Source organism: Puntigrus tetrazona, chromosome 17 (genome assembly GCF_018831695.1).
Source record: "Puntigrus tetrazona isolate hp1 chromosome 17, ASM1883169v1, whole genome shotgun sequence".
NCBI lineage: Eukaryota > Metazoa > Chordata > Actinopteri > Cypriniformes > Cyprinidae > Puntigrus > Puntigrus tetrazona.
In genome coordinates this window covers 17885277-17900220 of record NC_056715.1, presented here as the reverse complement: position 1 = coordinate 17900220, position 14944 = coordinate 17885277, and the positions used below count along the sequence as shown (strand labels likewise).

At 38.2% G+C, this 14944-nt stretch overlaps 1 protein-coding gene across 6 annotated transcripts in view; it reads left to right on the top strand.

The window, feature by feature from the left end:
- The window catches only part of ttll5 (tubulin tyrosine ligase-like family, member 5), a 77709-nt gene that overhangs the window by 10810 nt on the left and 51955 nt on the right, over nucleotides 1-14944 (top strand). For all 6 annotated transcript variants that reach the window (XM_043263792.1, XM_043263793.1, XM_043263791.1 and 3 more), the window contains 3 exons: nucleotides 846-953; nucleotides 9317-9398; nucleotides 11297-11358. In XM_043263792.1, coding sequence (XP_043119727.1) covers nucleotides 846-953; nucleotides 9317-9398; nucleotides 11297-11358 — 252 coding nt within the window. The remainder of the gene's footprint in view (nucleotides 1-845; nucleotides 954-9316; nucleotides 9399-11296; nucleotides 11359-14944) is intronic.

Genomic DNA, 14944 nt, shown 5'->3' with positions numbered 1-14944 from the left:
GTGAAATTGTGTTATATGTCTACCGCCGGTCCTGCACATGATGTGCAAGAAAAAATGAGCTAGATCATGTGTACGATTTACTAACCTGTTCCCTCGTTTTTTGGTAAACCGTGCACTCTAGGTAAAGCGTGCACACTAAATGATAATTAGCTGCAGCCTAATTCCTCTCCATGTATGCACTCTCATAAACGTGTTGCTGCTATGTTATGCCGTATCATGTTACGTTATGGAAAGTAACACTTTAAGCTTTATTTTGAGTTAGAAACGAGTCACGGAGATATTCTCATAAAGTGTTGCGTAAAATCATTTTAAGTGAGAGACAGCTACGTCGCAATCTGAGCTCTACCAGCAACGTTTCGCTTAAATGGAGGAAACAAATGCACACAATTAGTTTTTTCTTGCATGTCATGTGCAGGGCTCCGTACTTTTCCATTTACATCAACATACAGCTTGAACACTTGGTCTTCTGTGTGAATTCTGCTAAGGGCGCTCGGGTGATATATGAGATGGGAGGAAAAATTATATTAAACAAAACAGTTTTGCCTTCTCTCACCATATATGACTTTTTTTTTTTTCAAGAAACACTGTGTTTGCTAGCAAACCTTTGCATTCTATTGAAAATGCTTTGTTTTTGCTCGCAAAGCAGGTGATATTAGATGTGCTTGTGTTCACACTCAAACATTTTTTTTCTCTCAAATACGTTGAAGAAACTTTGCATTTGAGTGCAAAACATTTTGAGGTTGCTTGCAGAACCGGTGGTGGAAATAATTTCAGATACAACTATATTTCAGTACTTTTGCAAGTGCATGATTAAAAAAATGCTAATAATTGTCTGTGTTTGTCAGTGCTCATGGGCCAGATTGAAGATCTGATCATTAAAGCTCTTCTGAGTGCTGAGCTACACATCGCCACGGCCTGCAAGATGTTTGTCCCTCATCGCTGCAACTGCTTTGGTAAGAAAGAAGATGTTGGGTATCTGTGCAGTTTTCATGCTTCTTTAAAAAAAAGCTGGTGAAATTGGACATCAAAACATTACTCTGTGTAAACAAAACCTAGAATTGCTCTTTTATTGCGGGATCACTGCAATCCAAAGTAAGAGCTCATAGTATATAAAGTCTTGCATCCTGTAACAACTTCAGCAGAGTGTTTAAGCAGAAGAATGCAGGCTTTGCTGTATGGTGGACTGTTTATGGAAGAGAAAACAGAACAATGTCTGCTGCCAGAGCACAACTGCAGAGATGCCCATTTATAGTCCAACTGTTTCTCATTCTGAGCTGTTATGGGGTGTTAACTACCTGCATGAGGTCAATCACATTATCCTCCAGCAATCATCGACTTACTCACTTCATCGGCGCTCTGATTTATGTTCTTCAAATCGATCGGTTAATTAGTGCATTAGTTTACTGAATTTGGAAATAAATGTTCATTCGTTCCCTCCAGATTTAATTTAGGCTTTTATTGACACGTTTGACAATAATGCACATACATAGAAAACATCAGATGTGATAAATGAAGGCTCAGATGTGCCTCGCTTCATGTACAAGAGTAAAGCTCATTCCTGTTCCCAAAGGTGAACGCACGTCCCGAGAAGAATGTGAAATGTTGTCTGTGCTGGGGCCTGTGAAGATTCAAAGACTTTTATCCTCATTTGTCATCCTTTTCTTTCTCCGCTCCAGCGTTCTGTCATCTCCACTGTAACTTGTTTATAGACATAATATGTTCTCCAGGAGGTGTTGCTTGTTTAGGCTGTGATAACACGGTCCGTGTGCACTGCTCTGTTATCGGACAATCACCTGCATGAAAGGGATATCTTTACCCTGCACCCGGTCCATGCCCTCATCTCGCAGTGAATGATGGGATAGTGGAAGCGGACAGGGCCAGGCCAGGTTCACTTCACTGTGTCACATGACTGAATATGAGCCGCCCATGCAGGTGGAATGGCTGGAATGTAATGACGGATAAAGTGCTCGTTGTGTGAATACACAGGGCTTGTTTAATATGGTAAGATCAGCCTGTGCACCGGGGGGTCCAGTCAAGCTCCCGGCCAGTGACTTTGCATCTACATGTCAACTAACTCTCATCAGAGTATAAGTGTCTGATTATTATCTGCTAACTCTTTATTGTGATGATAATCCAACAGACATTGTACCGACTGTAGATCATTTTTCAAGAACATGTCGTGTCTAATGAAAGTTAGTTGACATGTTGGTGTCAACAGACTGTTCATAAGGGACCAGCGAAATAAAGTGAAACCCTACATCTTACTAAAACATATTAGATCTTAGTCGTGAACCCAAATATTTAATTTTTTTTTAACCAAAATTTTATGTATTTTTTTTTTCAACCAGCACGTAAATTAAAAAAAAAAATAAATAATTTTTATTTATTTATTTATTTATTTATTTTAATGTTTGTTTTAGTTTGTTCATTGTTTGTTCAACTCCAGTTCAATGTTAAAACATTTAATACATATTATTTAAAAATAATACATCACTAATAGGTTAATTACAAATATAATGTATATGTAATATATTTTGTGTGCTATAGTGAGTTATTTTTCTAGCTGAGTTTCTAACGTGTTTATTAAATGCGTCTCCTGCTTGGATTTACTCATGTGTTCTGGCGGTTAAACACCGACTGATTGATTACATGAGACGTGATAATTTTGGTAAGTTGTTCGGTTTCTTCTGATGTTTATTCATGTTTATTTTGTGCTATAACTAGTAGTAAAGAAGGTATGATGATTGGTTCACATGGCGCTTGAACTGAGCCTGAAACAATCTGTAGCGACATATTGAAGAGCCACATTTAGCTGTTGTTAGAATTTTGTTAACAGAATTTGAAAACCGAGACTTTTTCATATCACAATTAACGTCACGGCGCTTATTGCGATTACTACAAAAATGTTTCATTTTGTTCTTCAAAACCAAAGCTCTCAGGTTCTGCCTGGTAATCGTCATTTATTATGAAGGACCCTTGTTGTGACAGCTTTCTTTTTTTTTTAGCATTTATAGTCGGCACCAGTTTCCCAGGAACACACAGGACAGAAAATGGTGCTATATTTGAACGTTTTAAGTTTTATGCAATGATCTAATTCTATGCAGAAATGTATCGTTGGATGAAAAGCAGCTAATGACAGAATCAAAACGTGTCATCATAGAAATCCTGTAGTTAAATGGCACCGTTTCGTCAGAACGGCAGATTTCCTTCAAAACTGAAAATCTAGAGGTAGCATGTTCAGTTGCATTATATATTTTTTTCTTCCCTTAAACAATCTTTTTCTCATATCTACACCCCGCTCTGCATGCCTCTTCTCATCACTCTCGTCTAATCACAGTGATAAATCATACCAATAAATAAAGCAATAAAACATGCAAGCAGAAGCAGGAAGTGATGCGGAGGCTATTAAATGAGAAAGTGTTGAAGAAGCTCTTAAGCATTGGCTCTAGGAGAACAGCCTCATTGTTTTGCGAGTTTACATCTCATCTCATCTCACTTCAGTCTGGATCAGAGCCACACAGCTGATTCGTTCTTTAATATACTCCTTATTGTTTGCATATAGCGGCGGGTTTGTCTTTGTTCAGCTGCTGTCTAAATGAACTCCTGTAACATGATGCTTCACTGGTCCCTCTTCACCTCTGACATGGAAGGAAGAAACGATCCCTTACTAGTGGATAAATGAGCCTCTTTGTGTGAGTTAGGCTGAGTGTGTGATTTGTGTAATGGCCATGTTTAAGTCCAGTTGAATGCTTCTTTATATGAGCGCATACTCCACAGTTTTGTGGACTGAGACAAATGTCATAAATCGTGATAAAAAGGTACTAAAATGTACCATTTAGACACTGTTGTATTTACTTTAGGCACTAATATGAGCTCTTAAGATATTGATATGTACTCTTTAAGTGCAAATAAGGCAGAAAGGTAGAAGTGGAAAAAAAGAAAGAAAATTATAACCATTTTCAAAAGGTACTGTAATGTACCATTTAGACGCTAGTGTGTAACCAATGGTGCTGCATGGAGTATCATTTTGTAATTGAGTTATATTTGAATCATATTTGAATCGTGTGTCATATAGACATCATATAAACCAATATCCAGTCACAACACACTTCTTTTCGTTTCCAAGCCAAACGTTGTGACCGTTGAGCGAAAAACTCACAATACTTGATATGGATTTGCTGTTTAGATGTTTATGCAGGCTGGTCTCCGTGTAAAGGAGTCTGCTGTCACTGAGTGATGAAAAATTATCTTTTTTTTATTTTTAATTAGCTATCGTTTCATAGTTTAGACAAACATCATTTTACCTGTGAGCAGCGGTTTCACTCTGGAGCAGCATAGATTTGTGTGGTCATGGTTTAAATGCTAGAAGAACATCGGTCGGTCTTCATGCAGTTGACTACAGCAGGGGCTAAGTATAGAGAGCGGTCTCTGCTTACCCTTCGTCATCAGGACAATGTGAGTGATCAAGAACCATTAGCAGTAGTGGATGTCTAGAAAATGATTCGGTTCCAGTAGTTTTGGAACGCTGTCAACTCATAACCATACTCTGCTTGTTTTTCTTGAATTTTGAGACCTAAATTTATCCACGTGACCGCAGAACCACTCCATGTTTTTTGTTCCCCTCTGCATTTATAGTCATGATGGAGATATTTGTTTCGTCAGACTTGGTTCCCAAACCTAGCGAGTAGGCAGCATTTGAAGGCATTTTGGTCAAAACAGAGCGGGATCCCACATATTCTTCATGCGTAATTCAATCTTATATTACACTGCAACAAGCTCAAAGGAGAGGAAAATCTTGTATTTATTTGTTTTATGAATTTCTTTTTGTTTCTTCAATTTCGGATCGTTGACTTTGTCATCTTTTCTAACGTCTTTGTAAAAATATATATTTTTTTAATCGTTTATCTCTTTTCCTGTAACTCTACCAGGGGTGGGCCGGTTTGGGGTGGGTTCTAAATGTGCACAGTTGGTTTTTGTGTTATTACTGTTATAAAAGAAGAATATATTGTAAAAATATTGAAACATTCCATGGCTGTGTGCTTCTCTGCTGCGCTGTGATCGCGCTTCAACGGTCTCTAACTTGGGCTTACTAGTGAAGTTCTATTTCATCAGTGAGTTCGTGCGAGCCGCTCCACCCTTTGTTATACTGTTTATGAAAAGACACCCAACACCAGCAGGAATACGATTCATTTCTGCAGTGATGCAATGCTGTGAAGTGACACAGCAGACGCAGGAGACACCCAGTGAGATGATACGTTACGGTCTTGTTATTGTTGTTGTGGTGAGTTTGGTTTGGGCTTGTTTTCTCGATTCCAGAGCCCAACAGCTCATAATAACGCCCGGCTTTGATCTTCCCTTGTTGGTGCTTATTTATTCTCCTCACAGTGAATATTTTGTGGCGATGTTAATGGGCCCTCCCAGCACACATTAAAGAGCCACAAACGCCGAGAGCGGAGAGACGGAGAAGCGGGCGGCCTGTGAGAGCTGAGGTGCGGGCAGGACCGGTGTCTGCTCCTAATTGGGGGAAAATGCATTGCACATGGGCCGTTGGCCGCTCGCTGTGTGAAGCGCGGCGTAAAAGCTCATGGAGCGTGCTGTTTGTGTTTGTATTTGTGTTCACGATGCAAAAGGGTGCTTTTGCACATCTTGAGTAATTAGTATGGGCTGCTCGCCCTGCCTTTCAGCTCATGTTGTGTGTTTAGAGCTGATTAAAAAAAGATGTACTCGTCTGTAGCTCAGTTCAAGCGCTTCTGCTGCCTACACAGACAGTTGCTGGATTTATTAGTCCGCCTCATAGGCAGGGGCAAAAATACCACCAAAGTACACAAAACGCCCTGCGCAATTATAGTTAGCTAAAATTGTGACTGTTGTAATTAGGACTGACCACTAGCAGTCAACTCAACTTTAGTCGTTTTATTCATTTTATCACAGGAAGAGAAAAAAAGGTCAAGGATAGATTATTTAGGGCCGTAAGTAATCTAAAACTCAACCCATCAAACCAATTTTCCAGTTTAATTGATCTGGATTCCATTTTTACAATTCAACATTTCATTTAATAAAAAACTGAACTCAAATCACATTTTTAGCGCCCTATTTGTTTCTCACCTTGTGTTTTATTGTCACCAAATTCTGTTTTTTAAATGTTTGAATGCATAAAAACAACCTTTATTTATCATTTTTAATAGATTTTCTTTCTTTAGAAATTCAGTGTTTATTCAAATGAAGGCGTACTTTTTACATTCATTTCTCTTTTAGTTAATGGAATATAATGCTAACAAAGAGGATTTGCTATTAAAATTAAAACTTAAAACTAAAGTTTCATTATCATTATTCTTTAAAAAATAAAGTTGTGATGAATTTTAGTGTGGTAGTAGGCAGTACTGTGGATATGTAGTGGTATTACATACATTCTACTCAACAATAGTAATGTATTTCTGGGACAAACCTAAATTAAACCTAACTTTTGATAGTTTGCCGGCATGAATGTTTTTTTGTATTTCTGAGTGTTACTCAAATAAAACAGTAATCTGCTCATGAAGTACTCTCAGAGCTGTTCTTGGGATGTTGATCTTGTATTTATGTCCACGCCAGATGCTCAAATTATTAGCTTCAGTATGTGTTTAATAAACAAATCCATGCGTCTGCGCCATTTATTAACACAGAGACGCAAAGAACATATATTATGATTCATATTTAAAGGTTTTAAAATGAAAATTGTGTCGTTACTCATGCTGTTCCAAACCCATACTCAACCATTCTTCTCCCCCGAGTTACGTCTTCTGCCGTTTTGGAGAGTGTTCGCCAAAAAAATTCTGTCATCATTTACTCATCCTCAAACCTGTATGAATTTCTGTGTTCTGCCGAACACAAAGGAGGATATTTTAAAGAAACTTTGTAACTGTTTTGGGTCACCATTGACTTCCATAGTATTTTTTTTTTTTTACTACCGTGGAAGTCAATGGTGACCCAACTTTATTCAAAATATCTTCCTTTGTGTTCGGCAGAACAAAGACTTTCATACAGGTGTGCAACTACTTGAGGGTGAGGAAATGATGACAGTTTTCATTGTTGGGTGAGCAGTTTCTTAGGGAACGTATTTGACGTAATCGCCACTGTTTACATTCAGGGGGAAAGCGCACACATGAACATAAGCGTTGTTTAAGTTTAGGGGAAAGCATGCGTATGCGTTGTCATACTTTCTAAAATGGAGGAAATTTGTTATTTTTGGTTTCTTTTCACAAACAAATTTATTCTCGTAGCATCACAGAACTGTTGAAAAGTTGAGCCACTGATATCACTGAACATATTTGCATATATATATTTACTTTATACATAAAGTATAAAGTATACTAAAGAACAAGTGCATGGTTTTCTTTCCCGTGAGTGATTTTACTTTTGTTGCTTGATTAACATCAGTGACTTGGACAATAGTAACTAAATTAGGCTGCTATCCCTAACGTTAACACTACATGAATGTTCCTCACTGGCAAGATTAATAAATCATTCAGTACTGTGAGTCTTCTTTTATTTGTGTACACTCCAGTATCAACAAACACTGCAGTTTTGTAAATTATATAGCATAACCTGGTCTGGGATCTGTCTTACACTGAATTATTCAAGATCAGTGGTGAACTGGACCTGGCAGATGGCTTATGAAGTAATAAAGCAAATGGCTATAAATCAGTGGTTGACTGAAATATTGTTAGAATAAGATACATCACAGTTAACAACCCAACACAACATTCAGTAGAGCAGTGCTCTTAAATGGATAGTTCATTCAAAACAGCAAAAACCGGGGTAAAATAAAGATATGCCATAATTGGATACAGGCGAGGTTGAATAGTAGGATCAGTTGTTGATCCCTTTGAGAACCAGATCAGTGATGCTGTCAGGTTTAAAGGCAGACACAGAGGCTTATATTTCTGATGTCAGCACAGCGTGGCCTCGCTCTCTAAAACGGCTCTGTTTACTCAAGAGTAAGCAGCATAAACAGTCAGATCTGTCTCTCGGGTTTGGAGGTGATGAGGTGAGCATAGAATGGCCACAAGAAACCTCTTGATAAAGACCCGCTTTAAGCCAGAGGGCATTTAGAGCCACGTATAGGCTCTCTTTCAAAACTGCCTACGTAGGCAACACTTAAAGCATGTTCCCGCATACGAGGCTGGAAGAAGGAGCATGCTGTCTTCCAGTGCACTGAATATTAGCTGTATGGTTGTGAGGTATGTATATGTGTGACGACACGAAATTAGGGAAGATTGTGTATATTATGGTGATGTGTTGCTCATAAAGACAGTAAGCCAATTTCACTCCCCTTTTTCATTTCATGCCAGCTGCTTTCAAACATGTCCATGTGTGTTTATGTGAGCGCTCTCTGAAGAGTATCAACGGGTTCTATTCACAACATGCAAACCAGTGTCAAACATTGTTAGTGCTGTGTGTGTGAATCCATTCATTACAATCAATAAAGTGCAACCGCTCGTTAAATAAGAGTTTGATTTCAAAGTGAAGACAACTTCATTGATAACAGGCGTTTTTGCAAGAGTGTATCTACAAACTAATATATTTTTTATATTGACAACTATATTTGAATGCAGTTTTATATTCGAAATCGTTGATTGACGGTGATGACCAAAATAAAATAAATGGATACTGTGTGTGAGAATAGATCATTAAGTGGAGTGTAAATGCTTGCTAATAAACCTGCCACTTGTTTAATGTGTTTGTTTTATCTAAAGAACTTTGTTGTTGCGGTTTAACCATTTTTGCACATTTTCACAGCCTTACCACATTATTTTGGCCATAAGAAAAAAGTAAGATGGCAATCTGGCAGCAGTGTTTATTACACGTACACTTAAATTCTATTCAATAAAAAAAAAGTATTGTTAAATACAGTATTGTTGAATTAAATCTTCTTCAACTTCATTAGTTTAAGTCACAAACCTATAGTATAGTTAAATATGGCTGTTAAAATCTTTCACAACCGCATTCTATGCAGTTCACAATCACAACCACTAGCCGCTAATGCAGTGACAGATCATGTATATGTCATGATTTAAGATCACCCTATCGATAATTGGATACTGTAGTATCTGGTAATGTTTGGTCAGCCGTGCCCGGTTCAGGAGATTTACTTCTGCAATTTGAGGAGGTTGTCACTCCCAAAACAGTCAGTTTCTTCTTCCATTACTGCCGTAATCTGTTCATTTACATTCACAGACAGCCCTCAGTAGTGCTGGCCACATCTGTGTGGTGTGTGTCCTCCCGTTCACCCGTCTCACTCTGGGTGTGTGGTGTGTGTTTGTGTCTCAATTCACAGAACTGTATGGTTTCGACGTTCTCATTGATTCCAACCTCAAACCGTGGCTCTTGGAAGTGAACCTCTCTCCTTCATTGGCATGGTGAGCAACACGCACACTAATCCAGTCATTTTTTACATTGTTTGTGTTCATGGTGATATGTGAACAATGCAACAATGTTGTCCTGTTTGATGCTGACAGATGCAATTTGAGATCACTGCGTTGCACACTTTAATTTCTCATCACATGCTGCCATCCAAGCAAGGAATTTTAGGCAAATACAATGTAGAAATGCAATAAAATGTTCAATTTTTTGGTCTCTTTTGGCAGAGGAGGAGTTGATATGGAGTTTTATATCAGACCAAGTGGCTGATCTACATAATTTTTTCATAAGTGGTGGGACCAAATCAAAAACAAAAAAAAATGTTTTTAGCTAAGAATTTTCTCTTAAAACGTTAAGCTTAAAATAAATTAATCTAAGCTAAGTCTTAAATTAGGTTAAATGTTTCTGAAATGTTTACGTTCTAAGTCAGATTACCGGCAACAGTTATTTTAGTAATAGTTTGTGATCTAGTCTTAGTGACTCCTCCTAACCTTGGAGCCCTAAATTTAGTTTCGACACAGCCATTATTTTTAAGAATTTGCAAATTACAAGGATGCAAGTTATGAGAATACAAAGACCAGCTCCTCATGGACAAGACGATCATCTTAAACAACATAAATATAAAGAGGAGCGTTCATTATGGCATACATGAACTAAAAGCATTTGACAGCATTGCCCTCCATCTGTGAACATACCGGACAGACCCAGTCATCATCGGCTTCTTGGAAGGTGAAACTCTGGAAAACCAACCTGCCATTCCATGCCAGCGGTTGCATAAAGGCTGGTAAAAGCCATTATGTGAAGAGTTTTCCAAGGCAACTCTCATGTTATAAGACGAAGAACAGCCTCCATCTCGTCAGCACCCAAGTTACTCAGCAGCGACATTCAGAAGCTCCAAAAGTGATGAACTGAAGATCTTGACGGCCAATGGCCCAACAAGAAGTTTAACAAGACGATAAAGGAATTTCAAAAGCCAAATGCCCTCTATTCCACATCAGAGATAAAATGCAGACATAAAAATATATGCTTCCTATTAAAAAAAAGCTATTCATTTCCCTTGGGTCTCATTTATAGAACTGTCCGTAGATTTCATCCTAAAGTTGTACATACGCACAAAAGCTAGATTTTTGTAATTTCAGTGCTTATCTCTATTAATGAGAGTGGAATATTTTTTTGTAAATGCATATCGAAATGAAAACAAAAAGTCATTTACTTCATTACTTCTTGCTCCAGAAGAGTTTGCAGGCGTGGTCTAGAATGTCTACAATGCGTACATATTTATATCAAGTGTAGTTTTTATAAATCTGGATATGTGCGTGAAAAATTGCTTACCCATATTATATACCCATTGTGCGTACACGTTTAGAAATGAGACCCCAGTTATTTTTCAATGCAAGACAACAAACAATGCTCAGAAAAAAGGACACACTTCACACTCGGTTGTTTTTGTGTCAAATAACGTGCGAGTAATTTGTCCAATTAAAGGGAAGTTCTTAATGAATACTTGAGTCAAACTCAAGCCTGCCATTAAGTGTACTTGTCAACATGCTCATAAACAGTTGTGTGCTGCTTCTAAAAACGGCACAGACGGCCCCGGTTTGGGCTGAAGAATGGAAAACTTAAATTGCTTAAATCACTTTCAAGTGGAAAGATTCGCAAGAGCGCGTTAGTGAAGTTGTTATGATGATTTTTGTAGCTTGATGGTTTACATTACTTTTAATTAGGTGGAAATGAGCAGCTTGGACATTCTGTTCATTTTGTGTTTCATGGAAGAAAAGAAAATAATATATAACATATTATTATAATCATGTTACATTGCACACTCTATTGTGTTTTTTTAAAGGCGTATAACGTTTATTGACAGTGCACTAATTCTTTTTTGTCTTTATATTTCTAGTGATGCTCCTCTTGATTTGAAGATAAAGGCCAGCATGATCTCTGACATGTTTTCTCTTGTGGGTAAGTTTCTGTTTTCCCAGGCTCACGCTGATGATACACTCGGCAACGTTTTGAGCAATGCTGTCGGGCAACTTTGGGAAATGTTGCGGTCAATGTGCTAGGAGATGAGACACAGAGCCCAAAGCTGTTCTAAAATATTCAGATAGAAATTTGTTAACCATTCTCGGTGGTAAAGTGCCCAAGCAACACTGCTGGAAAAAAAGCTGCCCAGTGTATCATCAGCCTCAGAGTCTCAGTCGTATCCCTGACCAGTCCTTAACCGCTTCACCTCAGTCTCATGTTGTGAATGTGCATGTATGGTCGCATTTTCAAACCACGGAACAGCCATAACTGTAGGTTACTGTGGCCGTGGCTTTTGTCATGTGGGTCACATTTGTTTGGTCTGCAGTAATGACCACTTAAGAAGAAGGAGTGTTATGCTTTCCTGCCATTCATGAGGGTTTGTGGACAACGCAGACGAAATCGTGAAATTTGACAAAATGTGGACGAATAAATAAAAAAGTAGGGGTGTACGCTTAATGCAGGGACTATATGAATATTCAAGAGCAGTGTTTAAATATAAAAGGCCTGCATGTTCTCCTTGGCTCATCTGTGTCTCACTGTATAAACTTGGGAAATTCATCTAAGGAGCTGCGAGAAGCTCAAAGATCTTCATGGCTACCGGCCAAAAGCTCGGTTAATTATAATTAATAAAACTCAATATCAATCAATCAATCAATCATTTTTATTTATATAGCGCTTTTAACAACACAGGTTGCATCAAAGCACTGTACAGTATAATGACAGGGATGTATAGTGACGAGAGTGACCAATTTCTTATTAAATGCAGAGACGGTCTCTGTAGTCAATTCAACGATAGTCACTAGAAGTTAAGTGTCCCCAACCAAGCAAGCCAGAGGCGACAGGAAACAAAACCCCATCCATACAGAATGGAGAAAAAAAAACCTTGGGAGAAACCAGACTCAGTTGGGGTCAGTTCTCCTCTGACCGGACGCCCAGCACTTAACTTCCAGTTCAATTTTAAACGCAGCTGTGTCAGGTAGTGTAAATGACTTAGTGTGTTCGTGTGCGTGTGCGTGCGTGTGTGTGTGTGTGTATGTGTGTGTGCATCAGGATCTGGTGATCGGTCCACAGAGCGCATCTAGGTGTTCTGGTCTCTGATGAACATAATCTCTGGGTGCTGATCCACCATCTAGTCTGGATACAAACTGTGAAAACAGATTGAGAAAAAGACAGGACTAATATTAGCGTAGATGCCATTCTTTTTACGATGTCACAAGTACATCGTATTGTAGGAGTAGTGTTCCCGGTTCCAGCAAATCTAAGTAATGCAGCCTAAAAATCCTTTAACGGATTTGAATAATAAAAGGTGTGTTGGTGTGTTATGTGTAGGCTAAGTTAAAAAGATGTGTCTTTAATCTAGATTTAAACTGGCAGAGTGTGTCTGCTTCCCGAACAGAGTTAGGGAGATTGTTCCAGAGTTTAGGTGCTAGATAGGAAAAGATCTGCCGCCCGCAGTTGATTTTGATATTCTAGGTATTATCAAATGGCCAGAGTTTTGAGAACGCAGTGGGACGTGCAGGACTATAATGTGATAAGAGCTCGCTCAAGTATTGAGGAGCTAAACCATTCAGGGCTTTATAGGTAATTAATAAGATTTTAAAATCTATTCGATGTTTGATAGGAGCCAGTGCAGTGTTGACAGAACCGGGCTAATATGATCATACTTCCTAGTTCTAGTAAGGACTCTGGCTGCTGCGTTTTGGACTAGCTGAAGTTTGTTTATCAAGCGTGCAGAACAACCACCCAATAAAGCATTGCAATAATCTAACCTCGAGGTCATAAACGCATGAATTAATATTTCTGCATTAGAGGTTGAAAGCATAGGTCGTAATTTAGATATATTTTTAAGATGGAAAAACGCAGCTTTACAGATGCTAGAAACATGATTTTCAAAGGAAAGATTGCTGTCAAACAGCACACCTAGGTTCCTAACTGATGATGAAGAATTAACAGAGCAGCCATCCAGTGATAGGTTGTGTTCTAGATTATTATATGTGGGGTTTTTAGGTCCAATTATTAGCACCTCTGTTTTTTCAGAATTTAACATTAAGAAGTTACTCATCGTCCAGCTTTTTATATCGACTATGCATTCTGTTAGATTCTCAATTTGGTGTGTATCACCAGGCTGCGCTGAAATATAGAGCTGAGTATCATCAGCATAGCAGTGAAAGCTAACACCATGACTCCTGATAATATCTCCCAGAGGTAACATGTAAAGGTTGAAAAGTAACGGTCCTAGCACTGAGCCTTGAGGAACTCCATATTTCACTTGTGATTGATATGATACCTCCTCATTTAATGCCACAAACTGATAGCGGTCAGATAGATATGATTTAAACCATGCTAAGGCGCTTCCTCTAATGCCAACATAGTTTTCTAGTCTATCCAAGAGAATGTTGTGATCGATAGTATCGAATGCTGCGCTAAGATCTAATAGCACTAATAACGAGATAAAACCACGATCAGATGATAGAAGCAGGTCATTAGTAACTCTAATGAGAGCAGTCTCAGTACTATGGTACGGTCTAAAACCTGATTGGAAATCCTCACAGACACAGACAATATGGCATCTCAAGCATTGATTCATTATGAAAATTATGCCAGAACTGTTGAATGTATTTTTCCGAGTACTAAAAAAAGTTTACAGAATATCATAAAACCCTTTCATTTAAACCATTAGCCTTTTTTGTGGAGCACATTGCTAAAAAAATTAAGGAATTGTTAAAATTTCACTTTTTTTTTCACATTTAAATCGCTAAAGTTATACAGCCATGATTACTACAGTTTTGGATAAAAAAAAAAATTCTATTATGTCAAATCAATTTATAAAAATGAAAACGGGTAAATAAAAATAAACGTATTCAACGACACTAAAATCTCACAATACAGTATTATTTATTGGGATGTGATAAAGTTAAACTATTCTATCTAGTGCACTTAAGGAAGAAAGTAGACTTAAGACGTGTAGCTGAACTTTAAAGGGGAATCAACTTGTGATATACTGTCTCAGTCTAAATTTCATTCACACTGGTGCCCTAACAAGACGAAGCCGAACAAATCATAAGAATTCGTACGCCTTGCTTAATAAAGAAGGGATAAAGCCATATTGAGCTTTTCTTTTTGTTTTACGGTGTAATAAAAACTATACTTTTTACCCAGAAGACCTATCGTTTCACATTGCCATTTGACCACGATAATATTAAGGCAATTTTGATAAAATGGTTGGTGTTGAGGTGCCATAGGTCGTGCTGGGTGTCTCCTGTCTCTCACTGAATCCACATTGCTCATAAACCACTAAAAGGCCATTGCTGCCTGCTCTAACCCTTCAGACTGTGTGACGATCAGATGTGATGTGTCTGAAAAGCAATGAATTATCCTGTATCAGAAGCACAGTGTTGAAGAGTCACCCGCAGGCACTGTTCATTAGCATAAGACGACTTACACGAAGGAACTGTCAGCAGAACATTAGACGCTCACATGAGTCATTGAACTGTCACGGTTTGGCTGAAGAAAATACCTCTGC